At 42.1% G+C, this 25,559-nt stretch overlaps 2 protein-coding genes and 1 pseudogene across 2 annotated transcripts; all 3 read right to left on the bottom strand.

Annotated features, from left to right (window-relative positions):
* Positions 1 to 526: 526 nt before the first annotated feature.
* On the bottom strand, positions 527 to 1,489 carry LOC130026595 (olfactory receptor 2S2-like). Its single transcript, XM_056117438.1, has one exon. The coding sequence runs from the start codon at positions 1,487 to 1,489 to the stop codon at positions 527 to 529; it is 963 nt and encodes a 320-aa protein (XP_055973413.1).
* Positions 1,490 to 12,390: 10,901 nt separating this feature from the next.
* LOC130026596 (olfactory receptor 13C7-like) lies at positions 12,391 to 22,692 on the bottom strand (annotated as a pseudogene).
* Positions 22,693 to 23,956: 1,264 nt separating this feature from the next.
* On the bottom strand, positions 23,957 to 24,913 carry LOC130026455 (olfactory receptor 13C7-like). The gene has a single exon (XM_056117279.1). The coding sequence runs from the start codon at positions 24,911 to 24,913 to the stop codon at positions 23,957 to 23,959; it is 957 nt and encodes a 318-aa protein (XP_055973254.1).
* Between the last annotated feature and the right edge of the window lie 646 nt (positions 24,914 to 25,559).

Consider the following 25,559-nt stretch of genomic DNA (forward strand, 5'->3'; position numbering starts at 1 on the left):
AATGGCCTAAATATATTCATAACTGAAATAAATTTTGTTTATTAAAATCATCTTTCCCATCTGGAAGCTCTTTATGCTGTAAGTTTGTCTTTGTCTCTTCCTAGCATTCCATGCAAATTGAATCTAATAACGAAATACCATAATTGAAGTTTCCACTTTCACTGAGTTCCTCTAATGCCGAAGCAAATCCAATAAGGACTACAACATCCCTGCAAGAGCCGTCTTTCTTCCTCCAATTCCACAGCTAAGGAACATCCGGTCTGTTCAGCTTGCTCCAGTGACTGCTGTCTCTGGTGATAACATGTGACCAAGATGTCCCCTGTACATTCAATTAGAGCACTTACCAGAATCAATTGATGCTGTCAGGTATAAGTAAGAACTCAGAGGCAGATTTTAAGATTTAAAATTCCCAAGTACAGACTTGGAAGGCAAGAATCTTTCCAGTAACTTGACTTGGCATTTGAAAGTATCTACAATGATCCAAAGTCCTTTCTTCCTTCCTTGTAGGTGAGACCCCCAGATGCTCTCACCTCTGGCTAAAGCATTTCTGACTCACCAGATTCCTCACTGCACCCTTCACATCCTTGTTCCTCAGGCTATAAATGATGGGGTTGAGCATGGGGGTCACCACACCATAGAACAAGGGGATGAGCTTGTCTGAAAGATCTTCCTTGCTCCCCCCCTGTGAGTTCTTAGACTTGGGCTTCCCATACATGAAAAATAAAGTCCCATAGAAGATCATGACCACAGTAAGATGGGCCGAGCAGGTAGAGAAGGCCTTTTTCCTCCCTTCTGCTGAAGGGATACTCAGGATGGTGGCAATGATGAATACATAAGAGATAAAGATGAATGTGACTGGGGCCGCTAGGAAGATCACATTGGTCACCCCCATGCTGATGACATTGATGGAGATGTCAGTGCAGGCCAACCTCAGGACTGCCAAGAGCTCACAGGCAAAGTGATCGATGACATTGTCCCCACAGAAGGGCAGCTGAATTGCCAGGGACGTGTGCACCACAGAAGCAACGCTGCCAAGAGCCCAGGAACTGGCAGCCATGGGCACATAGGCAGCCTTGCTCATGACTACGGGGTATCTCAGGGGATTGCAGATGGCCACATAGCGGTCAAATGCCATCATGCTCAGGAGCACACACTCTGTGCATCCTGTGGCAAAGGAGAGGAACATCTGCATGGCACAGGCCGAGAAGGGGATGATCTTGTGAGAAGTCAAGAAGCCATCCAAGATAAGAGGAACAGAGGAGGTGGTGTAGCAGATGTCCAGGAAGGAGAGGTTCCCCAGGAAGAAGTACATGGGTGTGTGTAGGCGGGAGTCAAGGATGGTCACCAGGATGAGGACCCCGTTACCCAGCAGGATCAACAGGTACATCAGCAGGATGAGAACAAAGAAAGGTTTCTCCAACTTTGGGTGGGTTGAAAGACCCAGAATTATGAACCCCAGTACGGGGGAGGTCTGATTATCTTCTTCCATGTGAGATCTCTTCTGTGAGGCGCAAAGAACAGAGACACTTGCCGAGCGTTCTTGAGATGAATCCAGGTATCTAGGATGGGATCAAGTCTGTGCTGAAGATGGGGAGCGCATATGTGCTTAAGAACAGGTGACTTAGAAGACAGTAGTGGTAACCTTAACTTTACATGAGAAAAGATTTGATTTGAGCATACAGTTTGTAATGGCTCAGTCTTGGGTTTGAGTCTCTAATGCTCCAGCTGTGTGCAGGGATTTTTCTTTATTATTTAATCCTTCCATTATCCAAAGCAATTGAAGCCCAGAGAGGGAATTGACCTGTCCTCTTGGCCCACTGGTAAGAGAGAGATGGGACTTAAATGCAGCAGAGCTGATGCCAGATCAAGGAGAACAATCCTTGTGCATCATGATTAACGACTGCAAAATGTTATAAATTCTTTTAATATAATTCAATAGAAATCTCATTTAATCTTAGCTTTCCTAGAATTTCAGAGAGGAAACCCTCAGGCTGATCCTATTGTTAGAACTCGTAAGGATCTAAGCACCCTTAAACTTTGATTCTATTTAGAAGGAATTTGTCTATAATCTTCACATGGACAGAAATGAGCCTTTGGAAAGGGCTTGATGACAAGCAAGATTACTTCCGTAGGCAACTGTATTCATTACACAGAGCAAGTGTCATTAGCCCTGGAAGCTGCCTTTTTAAAAGTACAGACTGAAAGGAATAGAGGAGATTTCTAGATGCGGGTGATTTTAAGAAGCCAGCACAATAATTAGTTAAGGATGAGGCCACAATGCAGCTTGATGATTGGCTAATTCAACCATTTACAACCACATTAATAGCAGTTAGGAGATAGTTTCTCAGTATCCTCTCTGATCCCATGTTACTAGAATATTGGGTCCTTCGTAGCCAGAACTAACTAGTGTTCTTATTATTTATTTATTTATTTATTTATTTGCTTTCTGGGTCACACCTGGCGATGCACAGGGGTTACTCCTGGCTCTGCACACAGGAATACTCCTGGAAGTGCTCGGGGGACCATATGGGATGCTGGGAATTGAACTCTGGTCAGCCGCGTGCAAGGCAAACACCCTACCTGCTGTGCTATTACTCCAACCCCTCGTGTTCTTATTTTTCATTTGCATTTACCTTTTATTCTTGTGTCATATTCTAGATCTTTACCCCACTGCTATGTCCCATGTGGAAGCCAGTTTATCAGTAGGCATGTGAGCTTTCACGCCACATGTACTCTCTCCCTGAACCACTCTCATTGTCCATTTTTTCTGTTTTGTTTTGTTTTGTTTGAGGGCCATATCCAGGGGTGCTCAGGGCTTACTCATGGCTCTGTGCTTAGGGATCACTCCTGGCAGGCTCAAGAGACCATATGGGATACTTGGGATCAAACCTGGGTCTGTCAAGTGCAAGGCAAGCACCTTACCCACTATACTACCACTCTGACCCCAAATCTCCCCTTGTCTGCCATGTAAACAGCATTTCTAGTCTCTTAGCTTGCAGTGTCTCCCTGCCCAAGTTCAAAGTCCTCATAAGCAATATTTCTCAAGTTCTTTCTCAACAACAGAGGATGTGGTATGGAAAACAGGGTGGATGATAGAAGCAAGGTTAATATCAAAGAGCATCTATTCTGTGCCACAGTGTTTGAGACATCCATGGAGATCTGGTTACTCAAAAAATCGATGCAGTAACCAAAACTCTAAGGAGATAAAAAAAATTAACTATAGAGTTTGGATAATAGAACTTGGATTGGATTTCAGGACCTGATTCTGAAGTTCTTGCCTACAAATAGTTGGTCCTTGCTCTTGCTACACATTTTTTCACTTATATTTTTTAATTTGGAAAAGAGCTTCCAAGCAGTACTCAAGGGTCCTGGGGGCTATTCCTGAAGATACTCGATTAACACCAGAGTGTTCAGTGCTCCAGCTCAGAGCTGTTAAGGGCCAGTAGGGGCTATACCGGGGAGCTCTAAGTCTACTCCTGACTGTGCTTGGGACTCACTCCTGGCTGTGCTCCAGGGACCAAGGGGTGCTGGGGATCAAACTTGGGCCTTTCGCACATAAGCCTTGAACTCCTCCCTGTGAGCCAACTTCCTTGACCCCTCCTGCCATGAAAGATTTTCTCAGTCCACTACACGCTCTTTGTTCTTGACCTGTTTGCCCCCTCCCCGCACACACACACACTGGGCTTCAGCCTCTGGGAGAAACATGTCTCAGGTGCTCTCAGCCTGGGCCTTGCCCACCTGGCTCTGCACTGCTGATACAGGTTGGAGAATCCCTGTGGTGAGGGTTTGATGTCAGGAGCCACTATGTTCCATGTAGGAGATTTAGCAGGACCCAGCCTCTGCCTATCAGTTGTCAGAGTGCCAGCTCCTCTTTGCAACCAGATAAGATGGGCTGAGGCGGAGCTTGTCAGGGGTTCCCAGAGAGTGGGGCATGCAGAACTGTGCTGGGCAGAAGCCTGCTGGCCCAACCCATCACAGGCATGGGTCTCGCTGCAGCTTTTGCCTCTGTGCCCTTTCCCCATAGTTTGCTGCAGACCCACTGTAGGTGCCCATCCTGTGTGCCCCTTACCCATCCCTCTGCTTACTGTAGACCCACTATGGGTGCTCATTCCCCTGTGCCCCTTCCCCAGAGCTTGCTATAGACCCACTGTGAGTGCTCATTCCTCTGCGCTCCTTCTCCATCCTTCTGCTGACTGCAGACCCACTGTGGGTACTCATCCCTCTGTGCCCCTTTTCCATAGCTTGCTGTAGACCCACTGTAGGTGCCCATCCCTGTGTGCTCCTTCCCCAGAGCTTGCTATAGACCCACTGTGGGTGCTCATCCCTCTGTGCCCCTTCTCCATAGCTTGCTGTAGGCCCACTGTGGGTGCTCATCCCTCTGTGCCCCTTTTCCATAGCTTGCTGTAGGCACACTGTGGGTGCCCATCCCTCTGTGTCCCTTCTCCATAGCTTTCTGTAGGCCCACTGTGGGTGCCCATCCCTCTGTTCTTCTCCATCTCTCTGCTTGCTGTAGACCCACTGTGGTGCCCATCCCTCTGTGCCCCTTCCCCATAGCTCACTGCAGACCCACTGTGGATGCACATCTCTCTTTGATCCTTCCCCTTCCCTCTGTTGGCTGCGGACCTACTGCATGTAGGATGGAGAAGGGGCAAGGCGCCTCTTGCCCCTTCTCTATCCCTTTCCTCTAACCTCATGTTCCTCCCAGTACCCCCCACCACTCCAGCCCCGCCATCCCTGGGAAAGAACCACTAGTCATGTCACAAACACAATCCAACAATGACACCAATGGACACGGTACAGGGGCCCAGGGCTCTGGAGAGAAATTCTCATGTCTGCTCTCCTCAGACAGTTCACGGAGGCAGACCCCACTGCCCAAGAATAATGGGTGTGGCCATGCGCAAGGCACAGGATTTTACCTCCAGGGGAGCTACGCATAGGAAGGTTACTTCCTGTCATGGGAAAGTTGTTGAAATACAGTTGATGCCACTGGAGTCAATCAACCAAGAGAGTAGACCCAGCTCGTTGAGATCACAGCTGTGGAACCTAGCTGCCCTGTGCCAACTCTGTCTTGCACAGCCCTGTGCCATCCTGGACAAGCAGCGAGTTGACCTTGGTGAAGGTGCTGCCCTTTTGTGTGTGTGTGTGTGTTTGTGTGTGTGCATACATGTGGACATGAGTGCATGTTTGCATGTGTGCATGCATGCATAGGTGTGTTTGGGTGTGTGTGCATGTGTCTGTGACCTCATGTGTGTGCATGCATGAATACAGGTGTGTGTGTGTATGTGCATGCACGTGTGCATATATTTGTGTGCATAAGTGTGGGGGTAGGTTCTGCGTACATGTGTGAAAGCATGCAAAGAAACAGATGACAGAAATCTGACTTGATATCTCAGTTTCCCACCCAGGAATGGCATCAGGAAATAACTGTGTCCAAGTTTGGAAGCAGCTCAGGATGAAGGGAAACCAGATGGTGGACACAGGTGACCCCACAGAAGTGGGACAGGGAGGCAACAGGGCCAGGGCTGGAGGCTGGGGGACCTTTACCTCTGCAGCAGCACTCTGCACAGCTGGCCTCACCAGGTCCAAAGGGTCTGGTCTCCTTGGGTCCTGTCCGTTTGTGCCACTCTGGCACTCGCATTAAGTCGAGAAAGAGGAAGCAGCAGGGAGTAATGGAAGAAAGACCTGACTCTCAGACCCTCAGTGGGCCTCTCTGAGCAGTCTGCCTGAGAATGAAGTGCAGAAAACCCTACCTACTCTCTGCCTCTGCTCTCCCACCTTGTGGCAACTGAGGCGGAATCAATTCTAAAGATACTCTGGAACTGAGAGGTAGCAGCAGGTTGAGTGCATGCTTTGCATGCTGAAGACCCCATTCCATCTCCCCCCCCCCCCATCCCATGGCCCTCCAAGCATAGCTGGGAGTGAACACAGAGCCGGGAGTAGTCCTGGACCCTGGGCTGCTATGGCTCAAAGACAAGAAAAGAAATACAGCAAGAACCCGTGAAAAGGGAGGGTCAGTCCCTTTCCATGAGAACTCCTCTCAGCACTGTCTGTGGCGCAAGCCTAGGAAAGTCATGCCCGTCCATACAATGGTAATTAGACATGAAAGCAGTATTGACTTTATTTCACACTAAAATATTCTTGAGCTAGATGATACAGTAAAGGGAAGAATTAAAAATCACGGCTTGTCAAGAGCACCATTAGGCAAACAATGTGTGTAGATTGGGTGACTAGATAGAAATTCAGCTTTATCAGTAGGTAAGTGATTCCCCTGGCTGTTACCTCTTCCGTGTTAAATTGTGAACACAATGGCTCACGTTATTGGGGGGCGGGAGGGCTAAGTGTTTCTAAAAGGACAGCCAGAAATCAGGATGAGCTTCACAGATGGGAACTTGCCCCTCCCCTGTCTGCTTACCCTCTGAGGTCCAGGAAGGGCCATTCTCTGAGAATCACCATTGGATGGAGATGGGGGTCCTCACCAACCCGCTGCTGACTCTGGACAGAATGCCCAGTGGACCATGAAGGACTCTGACAGACCCTGTCTGCTGGCAGCCGTCGGGGAGCAGTGGCAGGGCTGAAGCTGAGTTTGCAAGCACTCTGCAGTCTTCATACAGTCCAGCTGCCGCACATGCGTCCTATTGGAACCCCCCTCTCTGCCGTCTCCTGCGCTCAGACTGCCTCTCTCCTGTCCCTCTCTTTACCTTGGAGACACTCTTTCTTCCTTTCTCTCCTAAATCTTGTGGGGACTTGAGTCTGGTGGGTGTTTCACTCCAGCCCTTCCTCTCTGCGCCTGCTGCCTGTGTGTCAGTTCAGACTCTGCCTGTAGAAAGCCTGGCCCCCGCAACCCCCCCCCCCCCCCCGCACTGTGCCCAAGATACCCCTTCCCCAAGTCCCTGGGGCACACTGCCATCAGCTGAGAGGGGAGCTGCGAAGAGGCAGCTGCCAGTGGGGACTGTGCTAATCCCAGAAGCAATTTAAAATGGGAATGACAGATACACAGGGTGCAGCCCCACAAGTTAGCGGCCCCAGGGACCATATGCCTCTTTCCATCCCAATTAGCGGCCGCACCTACCTGCAGACACAGGCTTCTGGGAGTTTGTCCCTGGTCTTGGGGCATCCAGCTGGCTGCAGTAACAGAGGCCAGAACATCCTGAAAGGGCCTGCAGGTCAGATGTGCAGCACTAACAGCAGAATTAGCTGTCTCCCTGATGTGTACCTGTCCCATGACCCACAGTTACCCCCCATTATATCAACTCCACACTGTCCTATGGTCTGCTTCCCTCCTCCCTCTACACTGGGAGAGCAATTTTAACCCCCTCCCCTTTTATCATTTCAGGGAATTAGCTTTAAAAATATTGAAGTATGACCAAACCACATATCTTGCGAAAGAGTTAAAATTCCTATCAATGCATCAGAGGTTCTTTACCATAAGTTATCATCTTCTTGATGATGGCAATATTTTTTTATTTTAAAATTTAAGCCATTCTTTTGATTTTTTTAGTCACAATGATTTACAATTTTTTGTTTGTTTTAATTTTTGAATCACTGTGAGATAACAATTACAAAGGTTTCATGTTTGAGTTTCAGTCATACAATGATTGAACATCCATCCCTCCCACCAGTGCACATCTTCTACCACCAATGTCCCCATTATTCCCCTCTCCCTACACCCACCCTACCCCCTGCCTCCACGGCAGACAACTTCCCCCATATTCTTTCTCTATTTTTGGGCATTATGGTTTGCAATACAGATACTGAGAGGTCATCACGTTTGGTCCTTTATCTACTTTCAGCACACATCTCCCATCCAGAACTATTCCTCTATCCATCATTGATTTAGTAATCCCTCCTGTATTTCAGCTGCCTTCTCCCCCAGCTCATGAGGCAGGCTAGATGGCAATATTCTTTTATCAAAATTGTTCTTGTTCTCAGGACTCTCGTTCTCATTTATCTTAAGTGCAGAAATGAGGTTAATAAAAATGCAAAGTGATACTGTAGCACTATTCTCCCATTGTTCATCAATTTGCAACTGTACCTCATGGTGTTTCACCAATAAAAATTTTTTAAAGTTTTATAAACAATCCATAATGGTTATTTTCAAAATGGGTTCTGCTGATATCAGTGTATTTTTTTTGGAGTTTATATTCTTGTTTCATTTGTAGAGCAGCAGATCAGTGAGAGCAGCTTTCATTCTGTGTCAAGTTGTCTACCTTTCTTCTATAGAGAATATATAATATTTTTCTGGCATCCAAAATTAAACTAATCTTAGACTCTAGTTAGGCCTGCTTTGTGCTGTAATACTTATCTGGCTGATCTAATGAGTAACCTAATAGGAACAAAATATTTAAATCTTCTGTCCACAAGGAATTTTTTTCTCTCTCACTGATTCTTTTTGTCTTTTACTTGTGGTAAAAGTAAGACTAAAAGTAAAATAATAATTAAAGTTCTTTTAAAATAATTCTTGCCAGGGCAGGGGGGATAGTACAGTGCCCAACCAGTATTAGCCGCCCAAGTAATAACAGTAAAATCAACAACAGAAAAGAAAATGTTCATATTCCCAGACAGCTTTTCTCTTAGCCTCCTTGTTATAGGCTACTCTTGTTTTATTGATTAAATAACCCCTTGAATTCTTCAAAGAAGACTACTGAGAATTTTTCTAAAATATTTACAACAACTTTCTTCAGTAAATCTTTTTCAGCAAAGCTGCTTATTTTAATTGTTACACTATTTCCTTTCATTAGACTAAAAGTATCAGAAGTTTTTAAAAGTATTCTTCTACTGTACTTCTACATTGCTAGCTATTAAGAATTGTCTGTAATTGTCTGTAATTCCTCTGTTATCTTTTGAATGATTCTTACATATTTCTTAGAGATCTTTACCTCCTTCTCCCTTGTATGGCTTTGAAAATTCTTTAGCAGAAAACAAGTAGTGATCACTACTTGGCTATATGTTTGGTCAGGTGAGGTCAGGTGGTTAGTAGAATCCACTGGATTCCCCTTGGTGCCCATTAGTTTGTACATTATTCTGATGATAATGGCAGGACAATGATATTTAGGGACAGACCCATGGAAACATGTATCTTCAAAAAAGAAAGGAAGACCTGAGACTTTGCATTCACTTACCACAACTTTCTTTCTTATTCTCCACTTTTTCCAAGCATATAGAGAATTTTCAATTGATGACTGCATTGTGAAGGAAGAGGGGTTAATTGTGAAGACATATAGCGGAAACAATTAAGGAAACCATATAAGAATTGATATGGCTATAAGAACAAAGAAACAATGATTTAAGGTAGAAATATTTCTTACTTAATATGTATGGAATAGAAAGGGTTGAAAAGAAACATACAATAAGGACCTTATCAGATATGATCAAAGAAGTATGGCAATGAGAAACTAAATTGAAATTGTAATTATCTACAGACAGAAGCTATTCATGAGTTGAACAGTAGAACTTGAATTGTTACTCTGCTTTACTTGACATCAGTTTGTTTAATGCCATACAAAAAATAACTATGAACTACTCTTTTTAACTACACTCTTGAATAATTGCTAACAAAATAAGGATTTTTAAAAGTCACAATGTATGCTTCGGGTACATAGAGTCTTTTCTCTATAACTATTTTGCATGGGCTTAGATTTACTTATGTAAATTTCCATGAATTTGGTCCTTCACAGGATCCTCTGACCTGTGATATGAGAGTTGGGGGCAGGGACTCATTGGAGCTATTCCATCCTTACCAGGAGATACATCTCTGATTCCCAGGTTCCTCGCTGTGGTCTTCACATCCTCATCCTTACCCCTCAGGCTATAGATGAAGGGGTTGAGCATAAGAGTTACCACCTGATACAAGAGGGAGGTGAGCTTGTGTGAAAATTCCTGTTTATCCACACCCAGGGTGTAGGGTAACATTGGTTTGTCCTCTCCGTGCCACAGGAAGCTTAAGTTTATTGGGTTGCACCCAACACAGTGCTCCCATGACACTCCCATTCTTCTGTGTTTATCTGTAAACTCTTTCTTTGTGCTCTGCTTCCCTAACCGGTCAATCACCTGTATCCCCTAATCAGACTCTATTAACTTGTAAATATTGCTTTTCTCTTCTCCTTATGTCCTTTGCATAGTTAATTCAGAGCAATGTCCTTTTTGTATAGACACAGGAAGACAATTAATGCTTTGCTTTTGTAACTTGGAAGTTAATTGACTCCGAACAATATTCACTCCAGGGCATCTATTTTCTCGACTTAAGCTTCAGTTGCCCTTACTTCCTAGTACCCCAAAAACATGGTCCTGGTGAGGGACTGGGTAAATCCAGGGTAAGTAATCTGTGAGTTCCCTGGCACCGAAATGGGCCAGACCAAGCACCATAATGCTTAACTATAAGTTAAGAGTGTGGTCATGGACAAATTCTGTAATGATCCAAAAAGTAACAACTAGAGGCTTGAGAGATAGCACAGCAGGTAGGGCATTTTCCTTGTACGTAGCCAACCTGTGTTCGATACCCAGCATCCCATATAGTCCCCTGAGCACTGTCAGGAGTAATTCCTGAGTGCATGAGCCAGGAGTAACTCCTGTGTATCGCCAGGTGTGACCCCAAAAAATAGACAAACAAAAAAGTAACAACTAGATTAGGACCCTGCTAGGGATAGGAAAGATTCTGGCTTGATCACTGTAGTCTGGGATCTATAGCGAATGTCCCCAGGAGAGCCACCCTACAAACTTAATGTATCTCTTACTGTGTCCATACAAAATGATTAGTGTTATTAAGAAGTAAAATTAAGGGGCTGAAGTGATAGCACAGAGGGTAGGGCATTTGCTTTGCATAAGGCTGACCCGGTTTCAGTTCCCAGCATCGCATATGGTCCCCTGAGCACTGGCAGGAGTAATTCTTGAGTGCAAAGCCAGGAGTAACCCCTGTGCATTGCCAGGTGTGACCCAAAAAGAAAAATAAAAAAATAATAAAAAAGTAAAATTAATTGATCTTTCGGATTGTTTCTTTGGTTTCCATGTCATTGATTTCTGCTCTAAGTTTTATGATCTCTTTTGTTCTGCCTGATTTGGGCTCTTTCTGTTGATCCTTTTCTAAGGTCTTGAGATGTGAAGTCAAGTTGTTTATGTGCATCCTTTTTTCCGTCCTGAGAAATGCTTGCAGACCTAAAAATTTTCCCCTTAATAAGGTTTTTGTTGCATCCCATAACTTCTGGTAGCTCGTGTTTTCATTCTCATTTGTTTTCAAGTATCTTTTGATTTATTTATTATTATTATTATTATTATTATTTTATTAGTGACAAACCAAGAGGTACAGTTGCAGACTTACAAATTTTTGTGCTTGGATTTCAATTATACAATGATTAAGTACCCATCCCTCCACCAGTGCTCATTTTCCACCACCACGGATCCCAGTATCCCTCCCCTCCCTCCCCCCCCATCCCACCCAGCCTCTGTGGCAGGGCATTCCCTTTTGTTCTCGCTCTCCTTTTGGGTGTTGTGGTTTGCAAAAGAGGCATTGAGTGGCAATCATGTTCGGTCTATAGTCTACTTTCAGCATGCTTCTCCCATCCTGGGAGGATCCTCCCAACACCCTTTATTTGGTGCTTCCTTCTCTATCTGAGCTGCCTTTTCCCCTAGTGTGTGTGGCTGGCCTCCAAGCCATAGAGTAAACCTCCTGGTACTTATCTAGGCTATTCTTGGGTGTTAGTCTCCTATTTATGTTACTTTATGTTCCCCAGATGAATGCAGTCTTTCTATATCTATCCCTCTCTTTCTGACTCATTTCGCTTAGCATGATGCTTTCCATGTAGTACCACTTGTATGTAAATTTCATGACTTCATCTTTTCTAACAGCTACATAGTACTCCATTGTGTAGATGTACCAAAGTTTCTTTAACCAGTCATCTGTTCTCGGGCACTCAGGTTTTTTCCAGATTCTGGCTATTGTAAAAAGTGCTGCAATGAACAAACAAGTGCAGATGTCACTTCTACTATGCTTTTTTGCCTCTCTGGGATATATTCCCAGGAGTGGTATTGCTGGGTCAAATGGGAGCTCAATCTCTAATTTTTGGAGAATCATCCATACTGTTTTCCAAAAGGGCTGAACCAGTCGGCATTCCCACCAGCAGTGAAGGAGGGTCCCTTTCTTGCCACATCCGCGCCAGCACTGGTTGCTTTTGTTCTTGTGGATGTGGGCCAGTCTTTGTGGTGTGAAATGATATCTCATTGTTGTTTTCATCTGCATCTCTCTGATGATTAATGATGTGGAGCATTTTTTCATGTGCCTTTTAGTCATTCGGATTTCTTCTTTGAGAAAGTTTCTGTTCATTTCATCGCCCCATTTTTTGATGGAGTTCGATGTTTTCTTCTTGTGGAGTTCAACCAGTACTTTTTATATCCTTGATATCAACACTGCTCAAATATGAACAGGACTGGGACCACAAGAAAGATCATATTGCCCACCACAGTGTTGATAACATTGATGGAGATGTTGGCACAGACCAACTTCAGGACTGGATCTCATAGGTGAAGTAGTTGATGATGTTGTCTGTACATAAGGGCAGTCTCATCTCTAGGGATGTCTGCACCATGGCAGTTGTGCTTCCAGCTGCCCAAGAGCTGACTGCCATGGGCACATAGACAGCCTTGCTCATGACCACAAAGTACCTGAGTGGGGTTGCAGATGGTCACTTAACAGTCAAGTGCCATCATGCTAAGGAGCATACACACTGTGGCTCCCATGGCAAAGGAGAGGAACATCTGCAGGGCACAGGCTGAGAAGGGGATGGTCTTCTTTCTCAGGTCAGGAAGCTGTTCAAGATGAAGGGAACTGAGGAGCTGGTATAGCAGATGTCCAGGAAGGAGAGGTTCCCCAGGAAGAAGTACATGGGCATGTGCAGACGGGAGTCAAGAACAGTCACCAGGATGTGGATCCTGATGCCCAACAGGATCACCAGGTATATCAACAGGATGAGCACAAAGAATGTTTTCTCTAGTTTTGGCCGAGAGGCTCAGGAGAATGAACCCTAACCCAGAAGCAATCCAATTGTACCTGTCCGTGATGTATCTGCTCTCACCTGGTAGATCTTAGGAAGAAATCTTTATGATTCACTGAAGCCTAAAGCAGACATAAACATAAAGAAAGGTATCCTCTTGTAACCTGAGACATTTTTGTATTATTTTAAGTAAGATGTAAAGAATAATATAAAATCTACTTGTGATGACTGGACTTTTCTGAAAGATACTTGAAATGTCTCTGGGACAAAGTTTTCCTTTCACATTCAGGATAAGCATCCCAGCTACTTCCTTTAATTCCATGTATTAATTAATTAATTTTTTATTTAATTTATCTTGTGCAAATAGTTATAGCTCATTTGTATTTTTCCCATGAGACATAAAAGCATATGATTAATTGGTTTTGTCCATTTGTGATTGTTGACTTGACCCTGTCCAGGCAGTTTTAGACAGTACCTTTCTTCTATTTTATAATTATCTCTTACAGTCCACAGAACACTGAATGAATCATCCATTCATTCATTCCCTCACTCAGCTGCATATTTCTCAGGAACACTTACCAAAAGAACTGATATTCATTAATCATTCTATGCACAGGAATAATTGTGTACTTTTTTCTTTGTAAGCATCTATATCCTAACATTCAGTTCAAAATAGATTATTTTGAAAGTTGTCTCATTCCATAGAACAAATATTCTTGTGAATTCTCATTCTTGGACTCTTTGTGTGACGAGGCAGATGAAATGCCCTTTTTTTCCTTTCAGCTAAGTCCCTCCATAGCATTTAGTCTCACATGATTGAGTCAAGAGTATACATAGAGACCACAGAGATAGTACAGGGATTATAGTGTTTGTCTTGCATGTGCGTGACCCTGTTTCAATATCTGGCACTGCATATGGTCCTTTAAGCACTACCAGGAGTGATTCCTGATCACCACTAGATATATCTCCCCCTCAAAAAAAAGTTTTCATTCTTTTCAAAGTGCTCCTTACACATTTTCATAAATAAGTTGATACAGAAAATTACTTCTCTGAGCCTGGGAGGAGTCTAAGAGCTGAAAAGAGCCAATATGGTCTAAAAGTATCAGCCCAAAGTGAGTGAAAGTTCAGACTCCTGATCTTTGCTCTGTATTTAGGTAAAATCTACAAAGGATTTTAGGATGGCCTTCACATATATGAAGCCGTGTAAATATCACTCTGCTATTGGGATTATTTTAGTCCCTGATGAGATTTAGAATGTAGAAATTAAAGCAGTAAAGTTTAGAAACTTATAATCATGTGGGATTACGTCCCCAAGATCCAATTATTTTTTGAAGTTATTTCAGAAATACTTTATTCCCTGCTTCTCTCTCTTCTTACCCCTCTTTCTGGGCAACTGGAAAGCAAGAGAGAGGAAGACTCATCTTGGTCCTGACAATCAGAGTTCTCATCCAATCCACGATAGACAGAGAAGATTGTAAAACCACTGCAGGGTTCAAGTGTCCTGGAAACTCCCTTCCTCTTTTTGTTCTAGGAACTTTTTGTTCTGAGCTCCTGTTCAAGCCTAGTCTCTAAAGTGCATGGGGCAGTCATCATCATGGATCTTCTTATGAGAGTTTCACAGAAAAAGCAGCTATGGGCTTGAAAAAGGTCGAGTGATCCCAGAAGTGAGATCCCGTCATTAGAACACTTTTCTGTGTGATTGTTCCCCTGTGTCCTGTCTCCATGTTATAGGGTTGACATGACTGGTGCACCCTTGGGGTCTTATTATCTCTACTTCTAAGATCTAAAGTTTGGACTGTTTGGGCAGCAAAAGCCTCATCTCAAACTGGACAGCTGTTTCCTGGCAATATGGATACACTACAGTTTTTTTCTTCAGAACATTCTAACTCTCCCTTCTTGTTTAATAATATTGGTGACAGTAGGTGGCAGCTGTGGTAGAACTGGTATTCCACAGAAGTTTTTTGTGTAGAAAATAAGGTGGTAAAGAACACCAGCGATCAGATGAAAGACTGTCAGGCAGAAGAAAATCTCTTTTACCAACCCCCCCCCCCACAACAACAAAACAGAACAAAACCCAACCTGGGACCCTCAACAGATTGAATAAGGCCCACCCACAGTTGGGCAGTGAATCTCATTAAAAAATCAAATGAAACAAATCACCCTGGCAGACACACTGAGAATGATATTTGACCAATTACCTGGGCTCCTCACAACCCAGTTAACATATAAATGTAACCACTCAAGGATACAGAGTTCTAGGAATTTATTGGAAATCATTTTCTTCTTTTGAATTTAAAGGTACTTCCGCTCCAAGGTCAGAAGTTATTGGATTATTAATCCTTTGTAATGAAATTTTTTCTTCTCTAGAATAATATAGTGCCCTTGTTTTCAACTGTGCCTCCCTTAATCCAAAGAGTTATAGAGGATAAATTCTAGAAAAGAAACTTTGGTTGGGGTAGGAAAGAGGGAGTTGACCTACATTATGGGACAGAATGGAGGGATGTGTGGGTTACCTCTTATTTTAGTAGCAGGATGTGGCTTGTGGCCCGGTTTTGTGAGTTCTGTGTTATAAGTCTGCTTGTTACTTGGTGCTCATAGTTTTTGGCTTAGGGTTTGGCTCTATCAGTTCTGTTTTGGAAATTACCACTATTCCATCCACGTTTTCACATGTTAACATTCTTCATCTTAACCTTGTTGACTTTTGTCATAAAACTTTAAACAACCATCCCCTCCCAAGAAAACTCTACTGTAGTTCCTATGGATTTCAGGAGGAAACAAAATTTGATGCTAGACTTCAGTCCTCCTATACTGTGCAGTTTCTAACAACATTTTCTTTGGTTTTCTTATCCATTGTGGTAATTTGTTCTTTTCTATTTCACTCATACTAGAATTAAAGACTCACAGAGATGGTCTTTCTTTTTTCTGCTTTGTCCATAGAACTGAACACAGACACCCAATAAAGTTATTTATAAATGTATCACTGTATCACTGTCATCCTGTTGTTCATCAATTTCTTCGGGCAGGCACCAGTAACGCCTCCATTTGTCCTAGCCCTGAGATTTTAGCAAGTGCCACATTGGAGGCTCTTTCAGGGTCAGGGGAATGAGACCCATAATTGTTACTGGGTTTTGGCATATAGAATATGCCACGGGGAGCTTGCCAGACTCTGCTGTGTGGGCAGGACTCTCTCAGTGGCCTGCTGGGTTCTCTGAGAGCGAGAACTAGACAATAAGCTTGAAGTAGATAAGCATCCAGAAGCTTGGTTTTATAGTCTCTAGATCTTGGCCATTGATAGGATTACAAGGCGCTGGGGGCAGTTGGTGGGTATAACTGTCTAGCTACCAGAAGATGGGGGATCTGGGTGGAGGAGGCCCAGTCCTGATCTGAGCAGGCTTGGAGATCTCAGCCCCGGGTTCCTCACATCTGGTTTCCTCTGCCAGTTCCTTCATGTGTGAGTTTCCCTCCCCACCCCAAGCAGAGCCCGGCAGCTGAAGACCTCTGGAACCCAGCCACAGCCAAGCTTAAGACCACTCTCCCCACGCTCGGATGAGCCTCATGCATTTATAAATGAATTTTTTAAATTTATTTATTTATTTATTTATGTCCACACCCAGCAATGCTCTAGGGCTACACCTGGCTCTGCACTCAGGAATTACTCCTGGCAGTGCACAGGGCACCATATGGGATGCAGGGAATTGAACCTGGGTCAGCCACATGCAAGGTAAACACCATACCCATTGCACTATCTTTATAGTCCAATATATGAATGAATTTTAAAATAAATTTGTGAGCTACCTTTGTGTTTTCTTTTTCCTTTGATCCAGGTTAAAATTAAAAAAAAGTTTATTTTTTTTTAACAAACCAATTTTGATTAGAACAACTGTATTCAAACATCCTTATACCAAAATACTTGTTTATTACCCAGTATGTATTTATTCTGTGTGATAATTCCTATGAGGAAGAGGGGAGACTCATGGCCCTGGTTTAGGTGAGTTCACACTACGGCAGAGAGGGGAAATAGAATGGTTTAGGAGAGTCACAACATGCCAAAGGATACTAAGGGTATTGGTGGGAACAGAAGTCATGAAGAATCTTTTTTGGTGATCTTTAAAGACAGAAGGAGATAGTCCGTGGGGAGATGCAAGGAAGAGAGTGGAGTTCTCCAAGGTAGCTTCATACTCTGGAAAGTTGGTATATTCCTTATAGTTTGAATCTAATCTGATGCTCTGAAAGGACAGAAAATGGACTGACTCCAAGAGCCCACAGTGGATCACAACATTTGGAAATATATTTCTCTTAGATAACAGTGCGTTTAACCCCTTATCAGTTTTTTAGGCCATCTTTTCTCTTTCTGAATGTCCACTCAGGAATCAGTAGAAATTAACTGTTTTGAGCCCTTTGGCTCAATTACTAGGTATGTCACTCCGACTAATATCCTGTCACTGTTTATGCAAGTGATGGGTAATCTAGTAATCTAGGTAATCTAATCCAGCCCTCTCTCCTACTCTAGGTCTTTTCCTGCACCATGATGATGTACGACTTTTCCTTTTTAGCTTGGTCTCCTTTGATGATGAAGACTCTACCTCAAGCCCCCTACTGCGCAAAATGCAAAAAAAAATGTGCAAAGTTTAGAATTTTCTTCTTCATAATGCACCACATATCCAGTTTGCTTGCTTGCTTGTTTGCTTGCTTGCTTTCCTTCTTTCTTTCTTTCTTTCTTTCTTTCTTTCTTTCTTTCTTTCTTTCTTTTTTTCTCATTGATGTAGTGGTAGTTCATCTTCCTTCTAAAATTGCATTGAATTTATGGAAAGCCACTAGTAAACCCAGATATGTGTGCTGTGTTTTGCTTAACCTAATCTGCTCTTCAGACTTCAATACTTCCTTCCCTCTTTGTTGGGACTGAGAGATCAGTAATATTCAAACTCTTCAAGGAAGAGAACCTTTTTTTTCATCAGTTCATAACCTCAAAACATAAAGCAGAGCTGTTCTTGTTAGTGGGGAAGTTGGACTCAGTATGGTTCAGCCCTCGAGGCCCTTCCAAGGCCAAGCCACAGTGATACACAGTACAAGGTCACTTATTTGACCTTGGAGGGCCCCAGGACAACTTTAGCCTTTCCACGGATACAATGTGAATAACGTTCCCCAAAGTTGTTCAAGAAGAGACCCTGAAACATGGGACCATGAAATTGTGTGAGTTCATAAAATAAAACTGAAAAGTTTCACAGAATTCTTGACACTTATGTTTTTGTTTTTCTGACCCAGGAGGAAGTGTTTTGGTGTGGCCCTCAATCTTTGTGATACCACTGACATTTTTGCATTTCTTCCCTCCTGAAGTCCAAACCCCTTGGGGGGAAAAGGAAATCCAACACTAGAAATGTTCCTCTACTGAGGATCACTCTTACATAAAAACTCTCACTTATCTTTTTTTTTTTCAGCAAGCAATTGAAGTGCTGTCTCTATGGCTTAGGTATGTAGTCAAAAATCACAAAATTAGCTCAAATGGCCAAGGCTGAGAAATTCACCCTTGATTTGAAGAAGGGCGAATGCCAGTTCTTCCCAAGGTGATTTCGTTCTGTTTTAGCTGCATCTCCAAAAGAACAACTACTACACATGGGAGGCAATTTGAAGTTAGCACTATAATTTGAACTTTGATTCCCCTGAAATGATTAAAAGTTTAGAAATGGAATCATAACGTAAGTCAGAAAACTGTTTATACATCTGGGACAATGTCCCCAATACCCAATTATGCTGCAGGCCTTTCAGGATGACTTATTTTTCTCTTTCCTTTGTTTCTGCTGGAATTTTCCATTCTTATACCACTTACAGACATCAGGGGGAATGTTTACATATCCTACATGAATTTCTGTAAACTTTAAATGCTTATAACTCTTTTAAAAAATGCTTAAAATTCTTGAAAAGAGCATCTGGGGAGAGTGAAATTATTTAGGAACACTCTGTGTCCAAGGCACCATGAAACCAGCAGCTGTGGGTACAATGCTTCTAAAGCAAGTGTTTCAGGATATGATGATGAACACTTGCGGAAACTTCTAGAGTCTAGAGTTGGGTTGGGTGGACTTCAAGGAGGCAGTTACTTATCAGAACTTTAAAAATGAGGGCCAATATGCACATGAGGATACAGGAAAGAAGCAGGCAAAGGGGAAGAATCTTGTGCTAAAGCTTAACACAAATCTTAGGCCTGAGTGTTGGTTTGAGAAACACCTTGGGACAGAAATTAGAGCATAAATCCAGGAGAGACATTCTGTGTGGTGCAACCTGAAATGGGTTGGCAGCTTCTGAGATGGTCCCACTGATTCTTTCCTACTGGGATGAGTGGCTGTGTATAATTCTTTCCCTTTTAGTGACTGACTTCTAAACATTTGACCAACTACTGGATCATAACATAGATAAATACTTGATAAAGAAACTGGCCAATCTTTTGCAACACGTTTGCACCATCTTACACTGCTACCTACAATGCCTGAGAGCTCTAGTTGCACTTTATCCGTGATAGTCAACCAACTGTATGAGATGGTTCGGTGCTGGGTGCCATCAGGGCTCCAGTACTCAGCAGTGTTTGGGCGTCACCAGGAGATGGTGCTTTGGCATCAAACACTGGGATCAAACCTTGGACTACAAACATACAATACTGCACTTTGGTCCTTTGAGCTATCTCTTTAGTCTTTAGAAGCTTTTTTTAAATGTCCAACTATTTGTCATTTTTCTACTTATTTTTCTTTTTAATGATTTATAATATTTTTACACTGTGGTTAGAAAATGCATATGGTAAAATTTCTATGTTTTAGAATTTACTGAACCTCCTTTCATGGTCTAGTCATGAGCTATCAGAATGTGTGCCACATATACATAGGCAGATAATTTCTGAAGTTGATATATGAATGTCTCAAAAGTACATGAGAGGATGCCTCACATTCGTAGCCATCAGGAAAATGCAAATTAAAACTATGAGATACTCATATATCCACTAGAAGAATTATGTCAAAAAGACTAAAAAGGGGGAGAAAAGGTAGTACAGAAGTTAGGTATTTGGTCTTGCATGTTGCTATGGCTGCAACAATGGTTTGAATTCCCACACATTATATGGTCCCCTTAGCACTACCAGGCTGGCCCCTAGCCAGAGAGCTCAGGGATCACATAACTGAGAGAAAATTAAAATGATACAGCCACTTTGGAAAGCAATTTGACAGTTTCCTAGAGTTACATGTGTTCATACCATATAACTCACCAATCTCATATACGTATTTGTAGTTGTGTCATTGTAGTTGTTTTTTTTCCTTATTTGTGTTATTCATAATGATGCCAAACTGAGAACAATCCAAATGTCCATCCGTGAGTGAATAAATAAACATGACACAGTACATCTAAATGATGAAATACTATCACACAGTAAAAAGGAGCAAATGTTACAACTATATGAGTCTCAAAAATATTACACCAAATAATAGATTCCATACACAAAAGATACATATTGTATGACTCCATTTAGCTGAAGTCTCTAGAAAAACCAAATATTTCTAGAAATGAGTATAATGTTACAGGACTGGAATTAGGATTACTCCAACTGGGGTTACTTGAATATGGGCATGAGGGAACTTTTTGAAATGATGGAATGTTTTCAATTGGTTTGTAGTGAACATTATAGAACTATATATATGTATATGCATGTATATATATTTATACTTAAAGTCATTTAACTGTAGCCAACAATGAATGAATTTTATGATAAGTGAGTTGTACTTCAACAAAGTGTTTAAAATGTTTAATAGAACTTTTTCTAAGTTCTCTGCTAGAAGCAACTTGGATCTTCAACTTGGAAAACTCAGTGATCCAGGATTAAAAAGCACAAATTCTCCAAGAAGGTCATCAGGAGAATTGATGTGATGGTAACCAGGTGTACTCTTTCTACTAACCTGGATTATTTTTCTTACCTGTTGAAAATATAGTGCTATAACATACTATATTCTGGAAGATTGCACTTCAGTAATATCCAATATCAGCTTTGAGTATTATCTTGAAGCTGGTACTTTAGCTGTGTTTTCAAAGCCATTCTGTCATTCTCTTGAACTAGTTACTTCTAGATAATCCAATCTATAATGTTTGGAGGATGCTATCATCATGAGCCCATAGCTACACCTACTTTACTAAATGAATCCCTTGGACTTACTAATAAAGCACCATACAGGATCCTATTTCATTTTCACAAATTCTCTGTGAGCTTTCAGTTGGTGATATTATTAAAATCTTGACATGAGGAAAGGAAATTCATACTCAGGAGATGTTGATTTCAGTCAAAGGTGAAATCAGTTGTACCTTTTAAAATGAAAATGATCTACTGTCACTAACATACACCTTGTGGCTGATTAATATCTCCAAATATAAGTAGATGTCTGTGGCTTATAGTTTGGAAAAATAATGGTAGGAACATCAACCTTTGTGAACAAGTGTCCTACTATTAAGTCCATATATAGCTTCCTACAAGAAGATCTCCTTTGTTCATTGTACCAATGACAAAGATTTGTATGATATCAAGTGATGATGAGTCATTCGACTTGGCTCTTGAGACTAGTAAAAAATATGCCCATTCTGAAGATGAACACATGGACAGATAAGGAGGCAAGAAGAACTAGATTCAATTTGAAGTATTGAATACTTATAAAAGACTTATAAAAGTTGAGGAAATTCACAAACAGTTTTTCCTTAAGGTATGTGGTATTACCCCTTCCTTGTGTGCATAATTACCCATGAGATTCTTCCAGAGCACAGGACAAACTTGTAGTGACTTAGCTCCACAAGGAAGGGCAGGAATTTGAACCTTGGCCTCTAGGATCATGGCAACACCTTGGCATGTTCCAATTTTATAGGTGATAGGATCCACGAAGGGCAGTAGTTGATTACAAGAAGCACTAGGTTTAAGTTCAGGACAATTTTTCAAAACTTATTTACCAAGTCTTCTGTCTTAAAAGATAGCCTGACACTGTTTATACATGATATATGAAAGAGAATATCTATTTTATGCAAGCTAATAATCATATTAGATATGATTTTTATTGCCTTCCTTAAATTAATTACAATCTAGATTAGTGAAAAATAAATTCTAGTAGAGGTAGATAAGAAACTGGTTTAGAAACTGAAGAGCAGAACTGTGGTCAGGGCTAAGAGAAAATGAACACCAAGAACAAGAATGCATGCCAATGTCCTCAATGCTTCTCTTTGCTCTTTGGTTATTCTTCCTTTTCTCTTTGCTTACTTATTTGCTCTTCATATCCCCAAACATATTAACAAACACAGTTCCCCATAGCTGCAAGTTTGCATACTATATGACAATCCTGAGTATGAATTACAGCCTCAAAACCTGGCAGAAAGAATCTGATTGGTGTAGATAACTTAATATGTCATAAATATGAATCCCTCACTTGATTATTAAGGAAGAGTGGTGACTGAGCAAAATGCTCAGGGAAATGAAATTGTTATCTTATAAACTAGACATTCAATCAAAAGGAGCTGAAATAATAAATCAGACCAGATTCAGTTGTGTGGTAATACAGAACACTACAGAAGTCATAGGTTTTCCTGAGATGAGTAATTTAATGCATTTTATTGATAATAAAATGTTATTATCATTTTATTTATTTAGTACTTATAATATTTTTTGTTAGGTACTGTGCATTGTTACATGTATGCACACCTACCTCATTTTCACTTAATCACCAAAATAAATCCATGGTGTTTGTTTAATTATCTCCATTTTACAAATTAGGAAATTGATAGTCCATGAAACTAAGTACTTTATCAAAAGTGCCTGAAGTGACATTAGGCAGAGTCTTTCCCTGTTAGTCTGTCTTCAAAATTTATGCTCTTTGCTACAAGCTACTTGCAAATAGATTATTTGTGTGGCTGGAATGATAAGACAGCAGGTAAAGTGCTTGCTTGGCACATGAACAACTCAGATTCGAGCCTCGACATTACATAGCCTTGCTCCAAGCCTCATCAGGAGTGATTCCTGAGTGTAGAGCCAGGGGTAAACCCTGAGCACAGCTGGGGGTGGCCCATAAAACCAACCAAAAAATTATAAATGGATTATTTGCAGTTAGTGCCAGTGCCGAATTCAAATCCTGAAGAGACAAAGGAAACTGAGTTTAGCTATTGGGATCTGGATAATTCCCGACACGGATGCTAGAAAAATGAAAGGACTCGTAAACTTTTTTTTCTTCATTGCCAGGAATCTAACCCAGAGCTTCACACCTACAAGGCAAGTGTGGGACTCAAACTTTATGTTATAGTAACAGTTTAACTAGAGACTGCTAGAAACTTTATTGGCCTACAACATCTGCGGTTTGAATAGTGTTGACACAAACTTGACTTGTGAAATGTTGGGTAGAACAGACATGTTCTCTATATAATAAGGGTGTCTCTCCCAAATTGGCAGCAGTATATTGTGCATAAAATAATTAAACAGGAAATACTCTATGCTCTGTTGAAGAGAGTTAAATGATATCATTTGCAATGTCTTGGTGTGGATCATCTTCCAGAAAGACATATTGCTTTACAGTGTGGACACCAATTAAGAGGGTAGTTTTATTCCTCTATGTACCCTATTACATAGTAGAGCAGAAAACAACATGATTGTCACACTCAAATTGCTGCTTGGTTGAACATGAATAAGAAAGAAATGTATCTATAATTTATTTTTCAAAATTTTATTTTTATTGCTAATTTGCTCAGAAAAATAAACAAATTTTAATAGGCACTTATTCTTGGTTCCAGGTGATTTTGTACAATCCCTTCTTCATTCTACATAGCTGACGTTTCCTTGTCAAGCACTCAAAAATGCCTTCTCCACTGCAGTTTGTTCGGGCAGTTTGGAAGAACCCTGGACCACATGTCTGCTTACCCAGAGCTTATTTCCCAGAGGATGCACCATGTGCAGAGGACCCAAAGTACACTGCTTCCTCCCACCATCATTGGGCCAAACATTTCTGGCTTACCAGGTTCTTCATAGCCACCTTCACATCCTTGTTCCTCAGGCTGTAGATGATGGGGTTGAGCATGGGGGTCAGTACTCCATAGAAAAGGGAGATGAGCTTGTCTGAAATGTCCTGCTTATCAACCCCTAGTGGGTCCTTAGACTTGGGCTTTGCATACATGAACAGAAGAGTTCCGTAGAAAATGATTACCACTGTTAGATGTGCAGAGCAGGTAGAGAAGGCTTTTCGCTGGCCCTCTGCTGAGGGGATCCTCAGGATGGTGGTAATAATGAAGATATAGGAGACCAAGATGAGAAGAACCGGGACTCCCAGGAAGATCACATCACCCACTTCCATGCTGATGATATTGATGGAGATGTCCGCACAGGCCAACTTCAGGACTGCCAGGATCTCACAGGTGAAGTGGTTGATGATGTTGTCCCCGCAGAAGGGTAACTGGGCTGCAAGAGAAATCTGTACCAAAGAGTTGGCTCCACCAGCTACCCAGGAACCAGCAGCCATGGGCACATAAGCAGACTTCCTCATGACCACGGGGTACCTAAGGGGGTTGCAGATGGCCACGTAGCGGTCAAGAGCCATCATGCCTAGGAGTACACACTCTGTGGCTCCCATGGCAAAAGAAAGGAACATCTGCAGGGTACAACCTGAGAAAGAGATTGTTTTTTGGGGTGTCAGGAAGCCATCTAGGACTAGAGGAATGGAGGAGGTGGTGTAGCAGATGTCCAAGAAGGAAAGGTTCCCCAGGAAGAAGTACATGGGCGTGTGCAGGTGGGAGTCGAGGATGGTCACCAGGATGAGGACCCCATTGCCCAACAGAATCACCAGGTACATCAGCAGGATGAGGACAAAGAACATTTTCTCCAGCTTGGGGTGATCTGATAAGCCCAGCAACACAAATCCTGTCATGGTGGATTGGTTGGTCAACTCCATTTTAAATCCTCTCTTTGATGCTTGGAAGAACTGAAGGTCACAAATACAGGTTTCTTGGGATCAATATTTGGGCATTGATGAGGTGTTTCTAGAACTTATAATTAAATTTACCCATTGACATGTCAATTTACAAAATTAGCACCTAAGAAATAAAATTCACTGTTAACATTAGTTACCTTGTCAGGATAAAGTTAACATCACAGTGGGAAAGCAGACTGTGAAAATTTAATCAGGCCATGCTATCTGAGAGCATTGTCACTGGATAAATAGTTGCCTCCAGCTGTTGCCATTCTTAGAGCAAAGGATGTGTAAGATTGGATTCCACACTGGGACCAAAATCAGAGCAACCTGAGTTAGCTCTGTTCAACCTGAACCAGAGAGTGGGCTCCAGCGACCAGTCCTGTCTATTTCCTAATTGTCCCCTCAGTGTCCCTGGGGTCTTCAAGCTGTCATACTTAATGATGCTGATCCCTGACATCATGTCCCTTTGCCCTGACTCTATTTCTCTGCTTGTATGCTTATTTCCTGTCTGGAGACACACCAAGAGCAGAGGCCAGAAAGGTCAGGATCTATTTAGCATTTATTTCCTCTTGCTACCCATTGCTGCCTCTGAACCCTTTTTACAAAAATGGCACTGAAGGAAGCC

This window comes from Sorex fumeus, unplaced genomic scaffold, assembly GCF_029834395.1.
Source record: "Sorex fumeus unplaced genomic scaffold, SorFum_2.1 ptg000034l, whole genome shotgun sequence".
NCBI lineage: Eukaryota > Metazoa > Chordata > Mammalia > Eulipotyphla > Soricidae > Sorex > Sorex fumeus.

Coding starts and splice junctions, on each gene's coding strand:
- LOC130026595 (XM_056117438.1), bottom strand. CDS start 1,489: ATGGAAGAAGATAATCAGACCTCCCCCGTACTGGGGTTCATAATTCTG.
- LOC130026455 (XM_056117279.1), bottom strand. CDS start 24,913: ATGGAGTTGACCAACCAATCCACCATGACAGGATTTGTGTTGCTGGGC.